This window comes from Panthera uncia, chromosome F2 (genome assembly GCF_023721935.1).
Source record: "Panthera uncia isolate 11264 chromosome F2, Puncia_PCG_1.0, whole genome shotgun sequence".
Lineage (NCBI taxonomy): Eukaryota > Metazoa > Chordata > Mammalia > Carnivora > Felidae > Panthera > Panthera uncia.
The window spans coordinates 48,612,239-48,634,032 of NC_064812.1; the positions used below are offsets into that span (position 1 = coordinate 48,612,239).

General features: G+C 36.5%; 1 protein-coding gene and 1 pseudogene across 6 annotated transcripts in view; one reads left to right on the top strand and one right to left on the bottom strand.

Moving 5' to 3' along the window:
- Positions 1-21,794, bottom strand: part of WWP1 (WW domain containing E3 ubiquitin protein ligase 1) — a 134,029-nt gene that overhangs the window by 22,670 nt on the left and 89,565 nt on the right. For all 6 annotated transcript variants that reach the window (XM_049633183.1, XM_049633182.1, XM_049633184.1 and 3 more), the window contains 9 exons: positions 15,923-16,018; positions 14,166-14,340; positions 11,870-11,924; positions 11,701-11,785; positions 11,443-11,571; positions 8,534-8,609; positions 8,355-8,426; positions 6,364-6,452; positions 2,724-2,883 (listed from right to left, as the gene is read on the bottom strand). In XM_049633183.1, the coding sequence (XP_049489140.1) occupies positions 2,724-2,883; positions 6,364-6,452; positions 8,355-8,426; positions 8,534-8,609; positions 11,443-11,571; positions 11,701-11,785; positions 11,870-11,924; positions 14,166-14,340; positions 15,923-16,018 (937 nt within the window). The remainder of the gene's footprint in view (positions 1-2,723; positions 2,884-6,363; positions 6,453-8,354; positions 8,427-8,533; positions 8,610-11,442; positions 11,572-11,700; positions 11,786-11,869; positions 11,925-14,165; positions 14,341-15,922; positions 16,019-21,794) is intronic.
- On the top strand, positions 16,885-18,074 carry LOC125924574 (60S ribosomal protein L26-like; annotated as a pseudogene).

The window sequence follows — 21,794 nt, forward strand, 5'->3', positions numbered from 1 at the left end:
GTCTTTAAGCTCATGCCTTCACACTGTCATTGGTGGCTAACCACCCCACCCCTGTCCGCATTTCACTGCTATCATCCCTAGATCTCTGGGTTTCTCCTTGTTACTCCATCAATGCTGTGTTCTTCTGTGCTACCGTCATAAATAATTTTGGACAGTCTAACATCTATAATGATGATTCTCTTACTTTCCTGACTTTTTAGTCCTTTCAGTGATCTTAGTTTTTCATTTAGCTAAACGTTCTTGACATCATACCTTAGATACTGTTATTAGCAACCACTGTATTTCTTCACAAACTCAATTTCAACCACCACCTAATTTGCCAGCTCACTGCCTTTTGCAGTGATACCTACAACTTTTGACCCCACTGGGATGTAAAAAATACATAGAAACTTATCACTGTTTCTCAGCTTCTCAAAAAAGTTATTTCTCCCCTTATTCAATTTTGATTCCACCATCAGTCGTTAAAATTACTCCCTCGTATACCTCCAAACCCAGCTTCCCTTCAATGAATTTCTGGCAAAATATAAAACCCTGCTAAACACAACTCTTAACCTACTCCCTGCCTGTGTCTGGGCGCTGAAACATGCTAGAAATGCATATACAACCATGGTGACTGGTTCATGACCAACAACCTCGAGTGGGAGCTTAGTGCTACCTGGTAATCCTAATGCCCCACTACATTCACTCTCCCAGATGACTATTTCATTCCTCAAATACTTCTTTTCCCCACTCCCACTGAGCCTATGATTTTGCCGTCTATTTCAGTGAGGGAAAAGAAGCCATCAGAAGAGAATTTTTGTGTGTTCCATCAGATCTGCTCACTATAAGCAACTGAATCTATTTACTGTATTAAGTTATCTATTACTTCTATGTGGACTACACAGATCTCTTCATCTCTCCTACTCAAGGTCATTGCTCCCATAGTCCCTATCTCTTTGACCTCACCAAATTCTTTCCTCTTACTTGGCCATCATCATCTGCAGATAAATCGTTTATTCCCCACCCATTCCTTATTTATTTCTAGACACTGCCCAATTCCCTAAATGGAAGCAAACTTCCTTAAAAGGTTTATATTTGTTGTCTCCATTTCCTCTTCCATTCTCTCTGGATTTCACCCCCACCAACCATTCCTCTGTACTACTCTGGAATGCCTTTCCCCTGGCCAAATCAAATGGTTGCTTCCCATACCTCATCTTGCTCAGCCTACCAGAACCAAACATAGCTGATCATCTCCCCTCATCTTCTAGCAAGGTTCTTATTTGAGTCTCCTACCTCCTCCACAGCCTCGGCTCTTTTGCTGTTTCCTTCTCATCTCCTTGACCTGCAATGTCCTTAACCTTCTTCTCTGTCCACACTTATTCCTTAAAAGATCACAAAGCCCTATCTATCTAGATACCCTCTCATCACCAGACTTCTATAGCCACCTACTCTACATCTCCATTTGGATCTATAGGTATCTAAAACTTAACAAACCAAATCCAGTTTCTTGATTTTTCCCAATCCCCCAAATTTGCTCTTGCCACAGCTGTGCCACCTTAGGAGACAGCCACTGCAACCAGACACATTTTGACGCCATACCTGACTCTCTCACACTATGCATCTAAGCTGTCTGAAAACCCTGTTAACTCTAACTACAGAATATATCCCCGAATCCAAACCACTTCTCACGACGATCTCAACTGCTACACCACTTAGGTCCAAAGCCACTATCATCTCTCACGTGGATTGTCATAAATGGTCTCTCTGCTTCTATGTTGCTCTCCTCTGCACGCAATTATAGTCTCTTTCCTACACAGCAGCAAGATAAACTTCATAAAAGCTAAGTCAGATCATATTATTTTGATCATGTTATTTCCTGCTCACAACCCTTAAGTGCATTTCCTAGAGGTCCCACACAGTACCTTTCAACCCCATCTCCCACCACATTCTCTCTCATATACTCTGCTCCAGGCATGCCATTTCCCAATCAAAAATGTAACTACACTTTGGAGACTTTTTCTTTCTCTTCCTTATGTCTAGAATGTTATTCTCCAAGATATATGCATCATTCAATTCTTTGCTTTCACTTTTATGTTCATGTGTGACCCCTCAGAGAGGCCACTTCTAATCGTGCCATATAAAAAAGCAACACTCCTTTTTCCTCGGCACATACTTATGTGTTATTCTGTATTTTTTATGTGTTAACTCTTCTAACAGAAGGGTTACAGAGAGAACGGGGACAATGTCTTTTTATCATGGTCTCACCTCTGTCATACTACCATGCTGTAGTAGGTGCTCAATAAATATTTGCTGAGTGAATAAACAGGTAAGAAAGTACAAACACTTCTGAAAAGATAACAGTTCCACACCACAAGAGCTTCTGTAAAGCTCTGAAAATTCCCAGCACATCAGTCAAGTCCAAATGTTATACAACTCAGATTTTCCTTTTATACAAAAGTAGTCACACTATAATTATGCTTTAATTTATAAAATAAAAGGACTTTTAAAGACCAAAAGGCTACATCAATAATCCTTGTATTCATAATCTTGATTTCATATAGGTACTCAAAAAATAAATTGTATTTTGGTATTCTCCTTTCTAGGCAGACTTCCTTGGTAACAAAGTTTGGGAATATATATAAGGGATAATGCGGATCATTTTTTAGTCTTCTCTAAAATACTTTTGAGATAAACAAGTTTAAGTAAATAAATGAATAAATAAATAATGGAAAATCATGACTCACCATAGCAATAAAGCGGCCAATAAAACAGAAGTACGAAAGATGGTCTGGATTAATGGTTGATGCTGGATTTATTTGTAGACAATAGTTGTTCTTGCCAGCATACTCAAATAAGCAATACATGGGGTTCAAAACTTCATGTGAAAGCAAGAAAAACCATTCTCTAAAAGAAAAGATAATTTTTTAGCATTCATACATACATGAATTTAAAAACAAACCTAAATACACTCATGTACATATCATACCTCTGCTCAACAGCCTGTAGTAACTTGGCTGCCCAATTCCTCAGCCCTCCAGTTAAGTCTTCCTATGATCTGGCCCTCCAGTCAGTTACCTGCAGTTCTTATGATGCCAGACTACAAACTCAATGCCACTCACAGATAACATGCTTATTTTTATGCCATACTTTCATCTGGCTATGTCTCCTCAGTGTCAAGCCAGCCTATGTAGGTCCCACTTTTTCTTTCAGCACAACGTAGATCCATCCCATTTAAGCAATTTTTCGAAGCAATTTTCAACATATTTATTTGTATCAATCACTGAGTACTCTGTGGTATTGTGGTAACAACCACAATATTATTCATTTTCCTATACATGACCTGCCCATCCACTAGACTATAAGCTCCTCAAAAGCAAAAGCCACGTCTTTACATATATTTTTGTAACTGACTCACAGGCATTTTAGGATCTATACGCAATAGGCTTTAATAAGTATTTGCTGCTGATACTGACAGACACAGCACTGATGCTAAGGAATGGTTTTTATTGTCAATGTATTACAAATGAAACAAAAATTTAAAAGATGAAACCTTTAAATGTGATAAGCATTCTCTAACTTTTTACCATCAATTTTGCCTCATGTAGCAAAGTCCAATACATATGAGATCCAAATAGATAAGAGATTAATAATTTACATATCAAAATAAACCCAATTTGCAAGATTCTCTTCAAAGGTAATTGCTTCTAAAGCAGGGTTCCAAGCTCAAATGCTTACAGTGATTAGCAAGTGGCTTCCTTCTGTACACAGCCTCCAATGCTCTACCTAGCCCCAATCTCCCATTCTTCACTGTATCCCTAATAAAAGTTATTACCAGTTTTAAGGAAGAATTATTTCTCGGCATATAATCATTGTCCTTAGATGACAGGGGAATGGTGGGCACAGAGTGAAAAAGAGTGTATACTACTCTATAGGAATGAATCAGCTACTCAGATTCAGCCAATTGATGCCACGTGAGAAGCTGCCAACATGGGTCTACGGTTTTTAAAGAGAACCCAGAAATCTTGATTCTTAAGCATAATTTAGTGATTTTCTTTAATGTATCAAATAATTGAAAAAAAAATTTTTAAATCACAGTGGGGGCCATTACTAGGCAGGCTAGATCTGGCCTGGAAGCCTTTTTACAAACACTGTTCTAAAGCTTTAAAATTACAATCTCAGAAACTGTCTGACAGGTAGAGAAGGTAGTCTTTTGCTAAACAAAATCAACTAAGAAATGATAAACACTAATCCACAAAACTAAATCCAGTCCCAACATAGTAGTTGAACTAAGTGACTTCCCACTGTGACAAGGCTGAGGTAAGACATGTCCCCAGGGAGAAGGGCTGACGGATCTGTGAGAACGTGTTTAGACACAGAAAAACCAGAAATAGAATTTCCAGTTGCGGCAGATCACTTTTAGCAAACTAGAAGCCCAGAGAAAACGGAATACATTTAAAAGAAGAATGTTTATGTATAACATGGTATCTGACCTATATACCCTGACATTAAAAGAAAAGAAGAAAAAATTCTAATTAATAAGAGGTGGAAGAGTTCACTTTCAACATATCCTTTTCTATACTTTCTAATAAACTAAAGAGATACAAGAGGTTAAAAAAATTATGAGACAACAGATGAGCTAGCAGAGCCTAGAGAAGAAAATGAAGAAAACAGTAAAGCCACTAATGAAGAAAAATCACATTAGAAGCAACAAAATGTAGGGCAGTACTGCAAACAGTGACATGAGGATAGGTTTGAGAAAATCAAAACAAAATAGAAAAGCACAAAGATAAAAATAATCAGAGATAAGATGACAGACAGGTAGGACTGACGAAGAAGATTCCACATACCCATGACTGATGTTCCTGAAGAAAAATGGAACAAATGGAACAGAAAAAATATTCAAAGACATAATAGAAGAAAATTTCCCTTAAATTAAGAAAGATCTTAATAGGTTCCTAAGAAAAGATATAAAACAATCAACAATTAATGAATTAATGAACTTCAAGGAAAAGGACTGTGTGGGCATCCAAAGAAAAAAGTTTCCTATAAGGTGCTGGCTTTCCACTTCACAGTGCTGTACCATTCAATGCTAGAAGACAGTGAAGCGAGGTCTACAGAGAAGGGGACAAACTAGTGTTGCATAAGACATTTATATCTAGTGACGTTGTTTATATACAAAAGCAGAAAAACACATTTTCAAATATGCAAAACTAAAGGAGTATATCACCCTTGTAAACTCTTGAATAAACCAAAACTAATACATGAATCAAAATTAAGAATTTGGGAATGAGAAAATCATACTATGGAGTAACTGGCTAAATGCATTAAAATGTCAAAATATAAAACTAAACCCAACCAATGAGGTAAGTATGAGTGCAGACAAGAATAGGAGTATTATAAAGTCAGACATTTTAAAAATAATACATTTCATTTCTAACGTCTACTTTTCTTTTTAATGTCTGAAAATTTCTGAAATTGAGATAAATCAAAATAGATGTAATATGAACATTTAGTTTCCTTTCTGAAAAAGCTTAATAATTCACTGGATGAGAAAATATGCTAACTAACCAAATCTGATAACTCCACATATATGCTCCCACCTATTTGTTTTTGTTCACTGTACTAAAGTTGTGATTTTGTAATTCTGTACAACTATGACATATTGGTTTAAAAGATGTGTTTCTATGAAAAGCAAGTTTAAGTCTTTTAAAAGATTTAAGGAAGGTGTGTTCTGCTGAAAAATAAATTGCTTTCAAATTAGGTTTGGGTGAAGCAAAAATTTTTTAAGGTTTTCATTAAAAAAAATTGAAATTAAAAGGATTTCCCATCATATTGCTTCACATTTTCTGTTAACAATGTATTTAATAAATGTAAAACTATTCTCAAAAGGATTCACACTGGATTAAAACACAAACATAAAACCAACATACACTGTTAGAATAGTAAAAATTAACCTTATGCATGTTGATCTATTAATTATGATATCTGCATACAATGTAATATTATGCAGACATTAAATAAGAGTATCAGTGCCATTAAAATAAAGGAGAGTATTATCTCCATATATGATATGAAAATATGTCGATATAAAATGATAAAATCAAGTTACTACATTGTGCATGTTATATTAAAACTGTTAAAAAAAACAAAAAACAGCATATGTACTATATCACACATACATACAAATTTATTCCTATGCAGAGAAAATGTAAAGGATAACCAAGACAGGAATAATAATGGTTACCTCTAGAATTGTGCTAATATTTTAATTTTGGTTTCTAAAAATAACTCTGGATTGCTACTGAAAAAACGTATCTTTTCAAGAATACATCCACTACAATGGAGATATATTTATTGCAAAGCAGATATGTGTTTTTATTTTACCTTGCTAGACCACCATAATCAAGTCCTTCTTCTCCTCTAAATATTACATATAATCGTCTCCTCAAGTCATAGGGTTTTAATGCCATAATCTAATTAAAAACAAAAACATGGATATTTTAACACTCACATACAGTGCAAGTTTCTTCCAAAATCATTCAACTTAAATTTCATTTGTATTTCCAGAATTATACATTTCCTTATCTCATACAATGCCTTTAATTAAAGAGATCTATTGATGTGTTCCACAAACTAGTAGAGATGTACCTTACTCTATTATGCCTCCTGTGATTCACTTTCTAAAATCTCTTTCCCCTCGTCTAGTATTAAATGGTAGTTCTACTTTGGGTTAGTGGCAAGAGGAAGAGTGACACAGAAAGTTTTTAAGCTTAGAAAATATTCAGTCCCCTGTCACTCTCCAAATTTTACCAAAATCTTGTAAAAGCTGACTTATAAATTTTTGTAACTAGCAACATTTGATGAGAAGAGCTTGTTGTAGGTCCTGCTTATACCACGGATTTCATTTATCAGTAGGAAAGGAACTCAGCTAAAGCAAAGAGTTATTTAAAGATACCCAATTTTCATAATCTTTAATGGCTTACATTAGCGATACTAGTAAACAGGCTTTACTTCTGAATAAAAATGAATTATTCCACCACACATATGATAAAACCGAAGCCAAGACTGGCGTGTCTGGGTGATGGCACAGCTTACCAGCAGGACTTCGCTTGGTAGGCAACCATGCACATCAAATTGACCATGATTCTCCCCACACCAGAGGACAGAGCAAAGTAAATCTTCCATGAACTTGGATGTATACTTGCTAAAATAAAGCTCAAACAGAGCTTAGAACAAGCTAAGAATTTATTAACTCAAACCAAAAACTTAACTCAAACCAAAAAATTTTTTGATAGTAGCTATATTAAATATCATGCCCAAATTCCAACAGCTAGTAAAATTCAGCTAGGATCTGCATGTTGTTGAGTCTGGAATGCTGTTATTCTATTTGGGCTTGTTTATGTAAAAGTCCTTGTGTACCTGTATACAAAAGGAATTTTACTTTATCATTGTAATACTGGGGGGCAGGGTATGAGCATGCTCAAGTGGGGGAGGGGCAGAAAGAAAGGGAGAGGGAGAATCTTAAGCAGGCTCCATACTGAGTGCAGAGCTCCACACAGGGCTGTATCTCACAATCATGAGATCATGACTTGAGCAGAAATCAAGAGTCAGGCACTTAACCAACTGAGCTACCCAAGTACCCTCGATTTATCATCTTTAAATATTCTGCAGATGATTCAGGAAAGGTAGACATATTCCATTCGTTCATTCATTCACCAAATGTTTACTGAATACCTGCTATGTGCAAGGCACTAGCATAACAGCAGTAAATGAAGTAGTCTGTGCTACCATGGAGCTTACATTCTAACAAGGGAGACAAATAAAATGGGTCAGATAAGTGTTACAGAAAAGAATAAAGTCTCAGAGGAGAGCAGGTACTGCCATTTTAAACTAGTGTGCTCAGATGAGGTCTCTTTTAGATCACAACCTTTAAACAGAAAGCTACAAGAGATAAGAATAAACATTAAGGTTACTGAAGGAAAACTTGAATGAAAGAGAGTATCTATACTGATTTAATTTTAATTTGGTAGTATTTACCAAGACTTGTTTGAGTTAATAAAGTCTTAGAAAAGTAAATAAATGTCAAAGTGTGTCAACTTGCTCCGGAAGCTGTTTATTTAAAATGGACACAATGATAATAGCTATCTCAAAGGGATGTTGTGAGGATGAATTAAATGAAATGATAAACCTAAGATGCCAGTGTCAAGCATCTGGTAATCACTGTATACATGATGGAGTTTATTATGATTATTATTATAATGCACGCTCAGTGAGTGGCAGTTCATGGTTTAAAATTTCTAAACTGTAACTCCCTTCAGATATATAGAATATAATTTGACAAGCTGTACTATTTATCCTGATAAAATCTTCCTTACCTGTTGGAAGGAATCTTCGAACAATGTCTGCCGGGATACATTGATCTTTACGTGACTGGGTAGTGCGTTAGACTAAAAACAAAAATAGTATCGTGATATCATGTAAGTTATAGTATTTGTATAGTACAAAGATAAGACTAAATGATTACAAACATAAGATTTATTTACCACTGTAGTACCTGGCACAAATAACGGAAGTGAGCAAGTTTCCACCTAAAGCTGCGTTCATAAGCAATCTGTGGACCACCTTTAGTTCTAAAGGAAAAACAAAACAAACATGTTAGTTCACAATAGAGTTGGATATATAATATTGTGGAGTATACCAGAGTCCTACAAATGACCACAGGAAAGCTATTTGCTGGGAAAGAAGATAAATTTAGTGGGCTAAGAGGCCTGAAAAATGAGGACACACACAAAAGTAAGACTATATATAGGGGTGGATCTTTTGTAACAAAGTTAAATGAAATATTAAAGTCTGTTACTATTAAAAAAAAACTTTGATAATAACTTAAATCTAAGGAGGATAGAGGCTCTAGACAGAAAAGACAGGGAAGGAAATTCTACCACATCTTAAGCCCAATTCAAACTAAACATTGGTGAGAAAGTATGCAAAGCAAAATCAATTTCTAAGAACGAGTGACATCTAGGTCACACAGCTCAACTGGTAAATGAGGGAAGAGACAGAGTGGGTGGCATGTAAGGGACAGGTGTGAGTCACACTGGGAAGGCCTGGGTCTTCTGCCTACTGAGGGAGAGCCTAAGATACATACATAAAGAACTTTCATGATCTTAGGGAACATTTTGTAATGGATGCAAAATGTTCTCTTATGTTGTCAGGTTCAAGTGAATTCATTCGACAAATATTTATGTAAGACATACTACTACCTGGCACTCTTCTAGTTGATGAGAGTGTTATGTGTTAACAGGTAATGATAATGTGTTTTTGTGGAGGTTATATTCCAGTGAAGTGGAAAAACAAGAAACAGAATAAATAAGTAAATTATATACGAAGTGTGTTAGAAGGGGATAAATGTCTTACCACTCTTCCTCAAAAAGAAAAAACAAGAATGGTGCCTGGGTGGCTCAGTCGGTTAAGCATCTGACTTCGGCTCAGGTCATGATCTCACAGTCTGTGAGTTCAAGCCCCACGTCGGACTCTGTGCTGACAGCTCAGAGCCTGGAGCCTGCCTCAGATTCTGTGTCTCCCGCTCTCTCTGCCCCTCCCCCACTCATGCTTTGTCTCTCTCTCTCAAAAATAAACATTAAAAAAAATTTTTTTAAAGAGAGAGAGGAAAAGGCAATGTAAAAGGACACAGAGTGTATAGGGAGATGTTTTAATCCTGAAAAGGGTGAACAGAGTTGGGTTCACAAATCAATATTTGAACAAAAACATGGAGGGCATAAGCCATGTACATATTTGAAGAAAGAGCAGAATAACAGCTAAGACCCAGAAGTAAAAGTCCAGGTGCTTGAGGCAGAGCTACGTGGCCAGTGAAGCTGAAGCAGTGTGAATAAGGAGAGAAAACAGAGATGAAGTTGAAGAGGTAACGGGGATCACATTTTTTAAGGCCTTGGAGGCCATTGTGAGGAATCTGCTTTTCACTGAGATGGAAATCACTGGAAAGTTTTGTGCAAAGGAATGACTTTTTACTACTTGCTGCTCTATGGAGAATAACATTATATGAGGTGTGGACAGAACGCAGAGAGGCACCGTGCACTCCAGTTGACCAAAGTAGTGGCAGTGGACATGGTAAGACATAACGGGATTCTGGACACACTCTGAAGTTGAGATGGCTAAAAACGTACTGTGTCAAATGCTCCTAAATCAAATGAGACAGGACTGCAACCCACCCCTGGATTAACAATTAACAATGTGGAGGTTGCTGGTGCCCTTAACAAGTTCAGGGTCAGTAAAACTCCTTGTAATCTGTTTGAAAGAGTAATTAGAAACAGCAATATAGAGACAATGCTTTCAGGTACTTTTCCCATAAGGGGCAACAATAAAAATGAATTTTCACGGAATGAATTTGAAAGGTAAAAAGTTGTGTTTTTTTAAATTTTATTTTCAAAGATTTATTTCTTTATTTAGAGAGACAGCGTGTATGCAGTAGAGGCACAGAGAGTGGGGAGGGGGGGCAGGTGGGCAGGGAGGAGAGAGAGAATTATAAGCAGGCTCTGTGCTATCAGTGCAGAGCCAGACGCAGGGGTTGATCCCACAAACTGTGAGATCATGACCTGAGCTGGAATCAAGAGTCTGTTGCTTAACCAATTGAGTGCCACCCAGGGACCCCTGTTTATTTGTTTTCAATCTAGGAGAAATCACAGGTGATAAGAATAATTCAGTAGAGGAAGAAAAACTGATGATGGAAGATAGAAAGATGACAATTGCTACAACAATTAAATGGGAAGAGGGGGAAAGATCTAGTGTGCCAGTAAAGGCACTGGCCTTTGATGGGAACAATGATAGTTCACCTATAGGATTAAGAGGGAAGACAGATGCTGGTAGGTGGGTAGATATGACAGTAGGAAATTTGAAAAAAACCTTTCATAAAACTATTTTCTTAGTGATGCAAAGATACCACACTTAAGAGTAAGGATGAAGGTGAGCTCTACTTTAAGGTCTTTTTATCTGGAAGACTCAAATTTGTTGACATCTCATTCCTTCACACTGCAGTGGCACGATGTGACTGTTAAATGTGCACAGACTACCTCGGTCTGAAACCAGCTCCATTACTTGCCATCTGATTTTGCGCAAGTTAGTTATGTCCCCTAAGCCTCAGTTTCTGCACTGAAAAAGGGAAAATAATAGTATCCACCTCAAGGGGCTGTTGGGAAATAAAATGAGCTGGTTTATACAAAGTGCTTAGAACAATCCCCCACATACAGTAATCACTAGATAAATATTTGCCATCATTAACACATTATGTACTACAAATTCAGTCTGTAGTAACATAAAGCAAAGATGTACGTACACTGAGCTATTACTTGTCTAGGTTTTCTTGATTGACAGAGTACAATCTGTTGCTGAAGTTGAGGCTAAATTTTTATGTCATTAAACAACACTTAAGTACTTTAGGTTTTCACTTACACAGATGACTTCCCATTGCGAGGATCTTTGAATGTTGTTGTTCTTGTATTATGATCAACAAAGTACCTAACGCCTTCCCGAGTATACCTGATTTCCCACCCTTCTGGCAGGGGTTCTTCATTCTGTAAGCTAATATATAAAGTTACAATCACAGGGTGAACATTTTCTAGGTACTAAAAACATCTGAATCAAGGTTTACTTGATTTTACCTACAGATGCATGTAATATTACTTAAGTAAGGCTGTAGTACACACATACCCTTGAGTTCTTGGATCTTCCCACTGGGTTGTTTTTGTGTTATGATTCACAAAGTAAACCCTGTCAGTTGAATCCACTCTTTTTTCTAAAAAATAGAGTGAGCACAGCATTTAATAACTATTTATTACATATATCTTCAGATATTTTTACCAACAACATATCAGCTTACCCCAGCCTGGTGGCAAAGGCCCATATGGGTCATTTTCTGCAGCTAACATTGAAGCCTGATTGGAGAAAGGGTTCGAGGGGAAAAAAAAAAAAAAGAACAGTACTTTAATATAAAAGCAGAGATAAACCGAACACTTGATAGAACCACATTTTATAATAATTTTCTAAAAAATGATAAAGGAATGTGAATACAGTCATTTCAAGACACAAAGTACATTTAAACATGTCATGAGTTAAGAGGAGTCAATCAGTTGATAAAGTTACTAGTTTTTTAAAGATGACTTAGAAATAACTAATTCTGACATCAATATTTTAATTTCTTAGCCCTTCTATAATAATCTACAGGAGTGAAATGAGAGAAGAGCATATAGAAAATTGTGTTTAAATGAAAACTACTTGTTTAGAAATACAATACTAATCAGTTCTTCTTAAAACAAATGCCTAATTCTGTGCTGACAGCTCAGAGCCTGGAGCCTGCTTCGGATTCTGTGTCTCCCTCTCTCTCTGTCCCTCCCCCACTCGTGCTCTGCCTCTCTCTCTCAAAAATAAACAAACATTAAAAAAATTTTTTTAAACACATGCCTATTAATAAAACCAATATTAAAATCCAGTATCATCTTTATACAAATACTTTTAATATTAGCATCTTTTGTGTATTCATCTACAAAACACATTCATGCTTACATACTGTAAGAATGACAAATACAAAAACTATCACCTGAAAATTATTTAATGATAAAGTATATGATAAAATGATACATATTTTATAACCTTATAACAGATACTGTTAATTTTACCCAGTATCAATTTCCCACTCCTCCCTCCTTGACACCCAAACCACTGTTTTCTTCAAGGCAGAAATGTATCCATCTAATATTCCATTCCCAGCTGGGTTGGTAGAATGACCAATTCTGGCCAGCGAGCTACTGTCAGAAGTCCCTGGTAAGGGCATCCCTTTCCAAGCAAAAAGGCAGGGCTTACTAGATAAAAGTCATCTGCCCTTCTCATTCCCCTTTCCCTTTCTTCTTGCCTACAACAGAGAATGAAGTCCAAAGGGCAACAGCTCTGTATGATAAAGGTGAAGCATGAAGCATGATAAGGATGTACCAAGAACCTGGGTACCAGGTGGCATTACTGAGCCAATGTAGTGTTAGCTCTGGACTTTCACCCCAGACTTGTATATACTTAGATAATTACATCTCAATCTGTTTAAAGGTGTTCTATGCAGGAGAACACATTTCTAATACATCCCTCTGACCTAATTTTGCCCTGTTTCCCTAAGGTTTTCATGTATACAGACAGCAAAAGCACACAGTACATAATGTACAAAAGCACAAAGTACATAATTTCTTGTTTACTACAATACAGCTGAACAGTGAAATCTTAGCACAGATTTCTGTACAAGTTACCGAAGGACCAGAAACTGGTGGCAGCAGGAGATGCTATGAAGGCTAGGCTGGCCCTGTCCCTCTCTGCTGGCCACAGAAAACCAGGTGAGTGGGTCAGACTGCAAATGAGAACTTATTACTTAACCTCTAAAGAAAATGGGAGTTGAAAGAGCCAGCCTGAGGCAGGATTCTGAAAAAAGTTATTTAGGTTTTCTTTTTGTGTCTTCCCTAATTCCTATTTGCTAGCCTCCACATTTTGGGTTTTCAAGTTGCCTCAAAACACTATCCAGAGATGCCCAGTACTTAAAATTTGTATTTTCCACTTCCTGTAATCAAACCTATTTAACAGAGATTACCCGCTACCCCAAGTCTTCTTGTAGATGTTTGTTTACAGCAATAAATGAACCATCAATTGGTCAAATTTTCAGACAGCATTAGATTTTTTGGACAAAGCCATCTCCAATCCCAGGAATATCTTCGGTAGGCCAAAACACATGAAAGTGTTGTTTCTGAGATTCTGAGATGGGAATGAGAACAGCTGGAAAACGGCAAGACTGCCCTTAAGTAAAATCAGGAGGTAACTGGTTTGGTTTAAAGCAAGCAAAATGATTCTAATTAAAGGTGGAGGATTGGGGAGTTAGTAAAGACAAATTATTTCATTAAGAAATTCATTTATGAAAACTACCATTTAGTAAAGACAAAAACAGTATGTATTTAATGTTAGTAAACTAGAATTAAAAAAAAAAAAGCTTAAAGTGTGTATGTGTATCAAAAATACTTATATCTTATTAAAGAGTAAATAAAAAATATCTTGCAATGTAGTCTGTAACATTTAAAAACCACCAAAGTCGAAAAGAGCAAATGCCTGAAGGAAAAAGTTGTGTTGATATCGTACAATGTGCTAATTACCGAATAGAGGTATCGTTGGTTGAACTGTTGCATAGCTCCCTGCAATTGGTTCCGCTGAGACTGCCACTGTTCAAAATTTCGAACAGACTCCATGGTAGGCCGCTGCCAGGTTGTTGTTCTGGTGTTGTGATCCACATAATAAACTCTTCCACGATCATCAACTCTTCTTTCCCAACTACCACAGGATAAGCATTAATAAAAAGTAAGCAAGAATGTCTTAATACAAGAAACTGGAAAGTAATTAGTTAACACCTAACTCACATGATTTAAAAATCAAGTCTGAGACATGAGCAAACAACTTCAAAAAAATGTAAACATTGATATTCTTCAGAGAAATTACAAACATGTAACTTGCTTTTTAGGTGAATTATCTTCCCATTCTACCACTACATGATTTCTAAAAAGGGGGCCAAAGACTGAACAGTCTCTGTTCAATCTGACCACCTTCTTTTTCTTGATAAGTTACTGAGCGCTTACTATATACCTAGTAATCTGTCCCTCTAACCACTGCCTACATTCAGGGTTGTAACTCAGTTCTTACAGGTCTTCAACATCCTGCTGTTACACAGCTGCTGAACACAAATGCAGATCGAATCATGTCATTCCACCTATCATGGCTCTCCGGCACAGCATAAAAATGAACCCATTCACCATTTCAGCCTCATCTCCCCTAAGATCTTTTACGAGGCCCACATAATAGCCAAATCAACTACTTGCTGGTCTCAAATGTATATGTTTCATTTTGTCATCCCTTTTTTTTCTGAATATTCCCTCAAAACAAAATGCCCTTCCCTATTTCTCCACCAACCAGAGTTCTCCCCATCCTCCAGGGTTCAGTTAACCCTAAAGCCAATTCATGCCATTAACTTAGTTATCTAGCTATGTTCGAGGGACGAGGCAAGCCTAGGGTCCTCCTATTATGCCCCCATCCCCTCTCTCACAAACACTTCTATAAGCCATTAACTTATACAATGATTTAGGAATCCTATCAGCAACCCATCACATAAAAATAACGTATTTTTGTGAATATTCTGGACTTTGAATGTGTTTTATATTGGTGGACTTTAAGTTGCATCTGGAAGGACATATTCTAAGAAGCAAAGACAATAAGGAGATACTGCCAGTCCAGGCAGAGAGTTCAAGGAGAATATAAACAGTATAATTCAACTAGCTATCAGCACAATATGTATGAAGAGCTATTAAAGATAAGAGCACAAATGAAAAGGAAGACCAATTTTGTGAATACAGAACGGCATGAATTTATATAGTGTGTAATAGAAATATTTTTATTAATTTAAGACTGTCTATAATTTTAGCCATAATGTAATATAATTTTACTTGCAGCAATCTTTTAGATCATAACTTTGAACTACTCTAACGTCTCTTATGTCATTAGATCTCATGAAATAATACAGCTTAGATCACTACCTTTGGAGAACACACACATAAATTTTCCTAAATATGCTTTTCATTCCTTAAAATATAATGAATGACAAGCACTAAAACTGAACCAAAATTCTACAGCTACTCTACAGTAACACATGCCAGTGTTTGATAACCTCTTGAGGAAGCCTCTTCAGACTAATAGTAAAAGAGATACAATATAACAAATCTCATTTACTGAACAGTCATTATTCACAAATAAATGAAGGAAAATATAACATGTACAAGGAAAGAATCATTTTATGTTGTAATAAATTTAAGAAATCAAACGTATGATAAAACACAACTGGAGATGAATAAAGATGCCACATTACCCTGGAGGTAAAGGTTGCGGCCTCTCCCATGTGGTTGTTCGAGTGTTATGATCCACGTAATAGGTTCTACCATGAGGATCTTTTCTCTGTTCCCACCTTTAATAAAAATGCAAAAATGAAACTAAAAGATACCAAAATAAGACAACCTGAAAAATAATTCCTTCTTATATTCAGGAAAATTGCAAATAAGTTTTACTTTAAAAGGTTATATAATATATACACACGCATACAAAATTTCTTTTCCCAATTATTAGTGTCTTTTCAGTTCTTAATTATTACCTTTTTATTACCAGTACTGGCAACTCAGTAGATATATAGTCAGTACAGGAGGATAAATACCTAATGTTTTTAAAAGTTACTAATTTATATAATTTATCACCAGAAAATTATCAGAAATTCATCAGAAAAGACAAATTTAATTAAAGGTAGAGGAACTTTCAGCCTATTACCACACTCAAGGCACAAAATGTTAATGAGGTAATATCCACTTCTGCCTGCAATTTAAAAAATACACATCTATAAGATTTTATAGATATTGCATTAAAGAAGTATGTGGTGACACTGCTCCATGAAAATTCTTCTATATGCATAGTGTCTTCTTTTTGTGTACAGCTATCTCCCTCTTGTTTTCAGTAAAACTCTGTTTATGAACATTCCAATTTCATCTTTTCCTGTTTTATCTCAAGACTCTCAATCTCTTATTTTCCCTACTCTCATTTTCTTCTCTGTGATTCCTGTTTCTTCTCTGTTCTTTCTGTAATATGGTATAGAAGAAAAATGTTAAATATAAAACATAATATTTCTGAGTTTAACATTCTTGTTTTCAATGGAAAGTAGACTAAATAGAAGAATTTTGTTTTCTCTTAAACTCAGGGGCCCAATTTGATTCTTTTTAGATTACAGAGGTCATTATTATTTTCTTACACAATGACCATACATATTAAGCTATTCCCTAAGCAAGGTATACACATACACACACATTTACTTTAAAAAGGCATGCAAAAAAATTTAATAGTTTGCTTAATTAAGCTAATCGACAAACAAGTCACAAAATGTTTCAACAGAATTATGAATAATAAAAATGCCCAACTTCACAACTGACTCAGAATCATGTAAGTTGTTAAACCGATCTATTAAAAAAATCCCTGTTGCTCTCTTCCCTTTTGTGGCCACTGCTGAAGCACCAGTGGCCAAAATGAAGTTCAATCCCTTTGTGACTTCTGACCAGACCAAGAACCATGAAAGACATTTCAATGCACCTCCCCACATTCGGAGAAGATTTTATCCTCCCCTCTTTCCAAAGAGCTGAGACAGAAGTACAACATTCGATCCATGCCCATCCGAAAGGATGATAAAGTAAGGTTGTGCGAGGACACTATAAAGGTCAGCAATTTGGCAAAGTAGTCCAGGTTTACATTTAACGAGTTCAGCAAGAGAAGGCAAAAGGCACAACTGTCCTTGTGGGCACTCACCCAAGCAAGCTGGTTATCACTAGATTAAAACTGGACAAAGACTACAAAAAGATCCTTGAACGTAAAGCCAAATCTTGCCATGTTAGGAAAGGAATAGGGCAAATTGAGAAATAGGGCAATTGAGAAGATGCAAGAATAAAGTAACCTGATATACAACTTTAAATAAAAAACTGCTAAAATGAAAAAAATCTCTGCTGTATAAAATCCTACTTTGGAATATTCATGCTACCCTATACTACAAAAATTCAAATATTTCTTACAAAAAAACATTTCACTAAAAAAAACCTCTGAAACTTCAGATTTTATGTATTTTCACTTAATAATAAAAGTTCATTGGAAGGCAGGATTCCAATATGGAATTTCATTTTAAAGACATTTTGGGAATATCTGTAACACTATCAATGGGCTATTGATTTGTATGAAAGCTCAACAGCCAAAAACAAATGTCTTAAAAATATACGAAATTTCGGGGCGCCTGGGTGGCTCAGTCGGTTAAGCGTCCGACTTCGGCTCAGGTCATGATCTCACGGTCCGTGAGTTCGAGCCCCGCGTCAGGCTCTGTGCTGACAGCTCAGAGCCTGGAGCCTATTTCCGATTCTGTGTCTCCCTCTCTCTCTGACCTTCCCCTGTTCATGCTCTGTCTCTCTCTGTCTCAAAAATAAATAAACGTTAAAAAAAAAAATATATATATATATATATATATACGAAATTTCAAGAACCTCCTGATAATGGTAGTTATTTTTAGGTATTAATTCCTATAATCAGTTCTTGAATTTTTATTGCAATTCTATAGCAAAACTTCCAGATTTCCATCTTTTACAAAGATTTTTATCAAAATTATACATACTTTCACATAATTTTATACATTCATAGTTGTATAATGATATACATACACCTTCACACATACAGTCTACAGGGCTCACTACAAAAAACAGTGCCTACTGTCCCCTTAACTTCATTTTCCATTCCACAAAAGCAACATTTTCAACTGTTTCAGCCAATTCTTTTAGTATTTACCTCTTTTTATATTAATAAGCTTATTTTACTATTTTAGATTTCATCTCAAACACTGTATATTGATTTCTCACTATGAGAGATTCAGCTGAAGTCTCTCTCCTGCATCCATCTACACATACACTGTAACACTTACCCTCCTTTGACCATTCCACATACACACATATTGTGTCCTTCCCTTATATGATGTAAAACTCTCCTGACAGCTAAGTCATGGAACATAATATTTCTTTTGTCTCCTTTCTTCCCATTTTCTTAGTTTCTATGTATTTATTAATTTCACTCCCAAAACTTCTCCACCTGTATATATGTCCTCTCAAAATATTCAGGCTCATCAGGTATTTACCAATCACAGCTGTGCCTCACAATGAGCTGCTGATCCTGTCTGGCCAACTGAGAAGCCTGTGGCACATCTGCCATCTTGGGCCCCCTTTTACCATCATGCTGGTGATTCCTTTCACTCCCTTTCTATCAGACACCTGAGATCTGAAGCCCATGCCTTTCACATTCAGTAGCTAATTTTATTTATTTATTTTTTGAAGTTCATTTATTTAAGAGGGACAGAAACAGCATGAGTGAGAGAAGGGCAGAGAGAGAGGGAGACGGGGAATCTCAAGCAGGCTCTGTACCACCAGGGAAGAGCCCAACGTGAGGCTCGAACTCAGGAAACCGCGAGATCAAGACCTGAGTTGAAACCAAGAGTTAGAGGCTTAATCGACTAAGCCACCCAGGCACCCCTCAGTAGCTAATTTTAGAGAAACACGAGTCCTGGTAGCTTCTTAACAAAGGATACACAGGAAATGAACTTTGGAAACCAATAATATCCGAAAATGTATTTATTCTGTGCACACACTCAACAGTTTGGCTGATTACAGAAATCAGGTTGCATTTAGTTTCCCTCAGCATTTTAAGTTGGCTTAACAGCTTTTTGCATTGATTCTAAGAACTCTAATGCTATTCTGATGAGTATGAGATGTGCTTTCAGTCCCTTTTTAAAATCTCTACAGAGAAAAAACTAAGGTTTGCTGGAGGGGAGGTGGGTGGGGGGATAGGTTAAATGAGTGATGGGTACTAAGAAGGGCACTTACTGTGATGAGCACTGGGTGTTACATGTAAGTGATAAATCACTAAACCCTACACTTGAAACTAGTATTCTCTATCTCTCCCTCTCTCTCTTCCCACTCCTGCGTTCTAGCTCTCTCTCTCAAAATAAATAAATAGACTTAAAAAAAAAATCTTTCTAAAAAAGGGTGGCTGCCTGGGTGGCTTGGTCAGTTAAGCATCTGACTCTTGGTTTCAGCTCAGGTCATGATTTCACAGTTCATGGGTTCGAGTTCCACACTGACAGTGAGGAGACTGCTTGGGATTCTCTATCCCTCCGTCTCTCATTACCCTTCCTGTGCTCTCACTCTCTCTAAAAATAAATAAATAGACTTAAAAAAAAATCTTTCTGAAACTAATATTATATTATATGTTAACTAACTGGAATTAAAATGAAAGCTTGAAAAAATAAATAAAAACCAACTGAAAAACACCATGTAGAATGTGATACCAGTTTCTTAAAATAATTCTATAAATGTATGCAAAACAGTAATTTACACAGTTACTCTCTAACCTCTTCACCTACTTCGATCTTTCCTCATAGAATCTGTCACTATATGACATTACTGAGTAGGTTATGTATGCAAGGCCCCAGCTGCTCAGCCTGCTGTTACACACCCTTCACAGCAGCAGAGTCTTAGGCTCTCTTGGCCCTCTGAATATCCCAGGCCTGGAATAAAGTCTGATACAGAGAAGCTCTCAAATATTTACTACCGGAATAAAATATAGACACCACTCTCTGAGTGTTTCTGTATGACTTAAGTATTTTATTTGGTCATGTCTTAGCTTTGTGATCAGAAACAAATTTTAAGATTGAGGGAAAAAATAAACATAACCAAGTATTCCATCTATATAATGGGCTACGAAGTCCTTTTCTAGGTTTATCTCGGATAAACTGCAAATATTCCCAACTTAACACTCAACAAATACTCAGTAAGCACTCACGTTCCAAGCATAATGCTAGCCACTGGTTCTTAATTTTTCCAAAACGGGTTCACTTCCAGATTTCAGTGTTTTTGCTCTAAACAGAATTTACCTTTCTTAAATTTTTTCTGTAAAGTGCCAGAGAGTAAATATTTTAGGCTTTGTGGGTGAAAAGGCAAAGTCAATAATATTTGTAAGTACTTACATAATAAGAGCAAAAACTCCTGTCGTGGCCGCACCTCATTTTCCTAGCAGCCAGTCCAAGGGGAGGCAACTTGCTGAGCTGTCACTCCCAAAGTGAGATTCCACCTCTTGGGGCATGGCAGTTGTCACAAGTGAGTCCCCAATGTGTAGGTGGTGACTAAGGCATTGGGCAGCAAGGACAGAAGAAGGTATTGGTGGGGAGAAAGGATGGTACAGAGCAAAGGGTGATATTCTGGATTGGTCTGGGTGACTCACAGTGACAGCCCACTAGAGCTGTGCCTGTGGGTCATATACAAGTGGTGGGCTGGAATTGGCAAGAGATCAGAACATCCCAGTAGTGAAAATTCATGAATACTTCCCAGTAAGTGCAAATTACCTGGCTGAATAAGACTTCTCAATAGAATTCTTTAATTTCATAGATTTAGGTGCTAATTTATAAATGCCACACTTCACCCAACCATAATACTCTCCTTTCTAGTATTTAGATATAGTCTCACTAAGACATTGTATATAAAATTTCCAAACCTACCACTGAACAAGGAACTTGCTTTAAAACAATAAGTAAATGTGGAAGAATTTTGTGAAATATATTACAATAAGAGAATTTAGTTACTTCTTGAATAACTGCTGATTTCAAACTTGTATAATGGGGTAGATAGTAAGACTTGCCTACTCATAAACCATGAAGAATGGTTACCTCTCTCCTCTACTGCTAACCTATGTCCACAAACTCCTACCCATCAGAAGCTCACTACTTTAAAGTCTCTCTCCTTTTATGAAAGAAAAACTGACCCTCAGCTCTGTATCTTTTCCTGCAATTTCCCCCAAACATTCCTCTTTGTCTGTGTCCACTAGCTCTTACTCCTTAAAAGTTTACGACACACTTCTACCCCTCCCATTCACTCCATCACACAGCACTCTGAATACAGGTCTATTTCCCAGAAACTGCTTGTCAAAGGTCAACAATAAATAATCTCTTTGTAGTTACATTCAATTGGTGACTTTCAGTTCTTATCTTACTTGAATTTTTCAGTAGTTTTTGACCTTGTTAATCATTTCCTCAGAAGCATTTACAAGCCAGGGCTTTTGCCCAATTGTTCACTCACTGAAAATCATTTAATCAAGCACTAACTCACTTATTTAACAAGTATTTATCA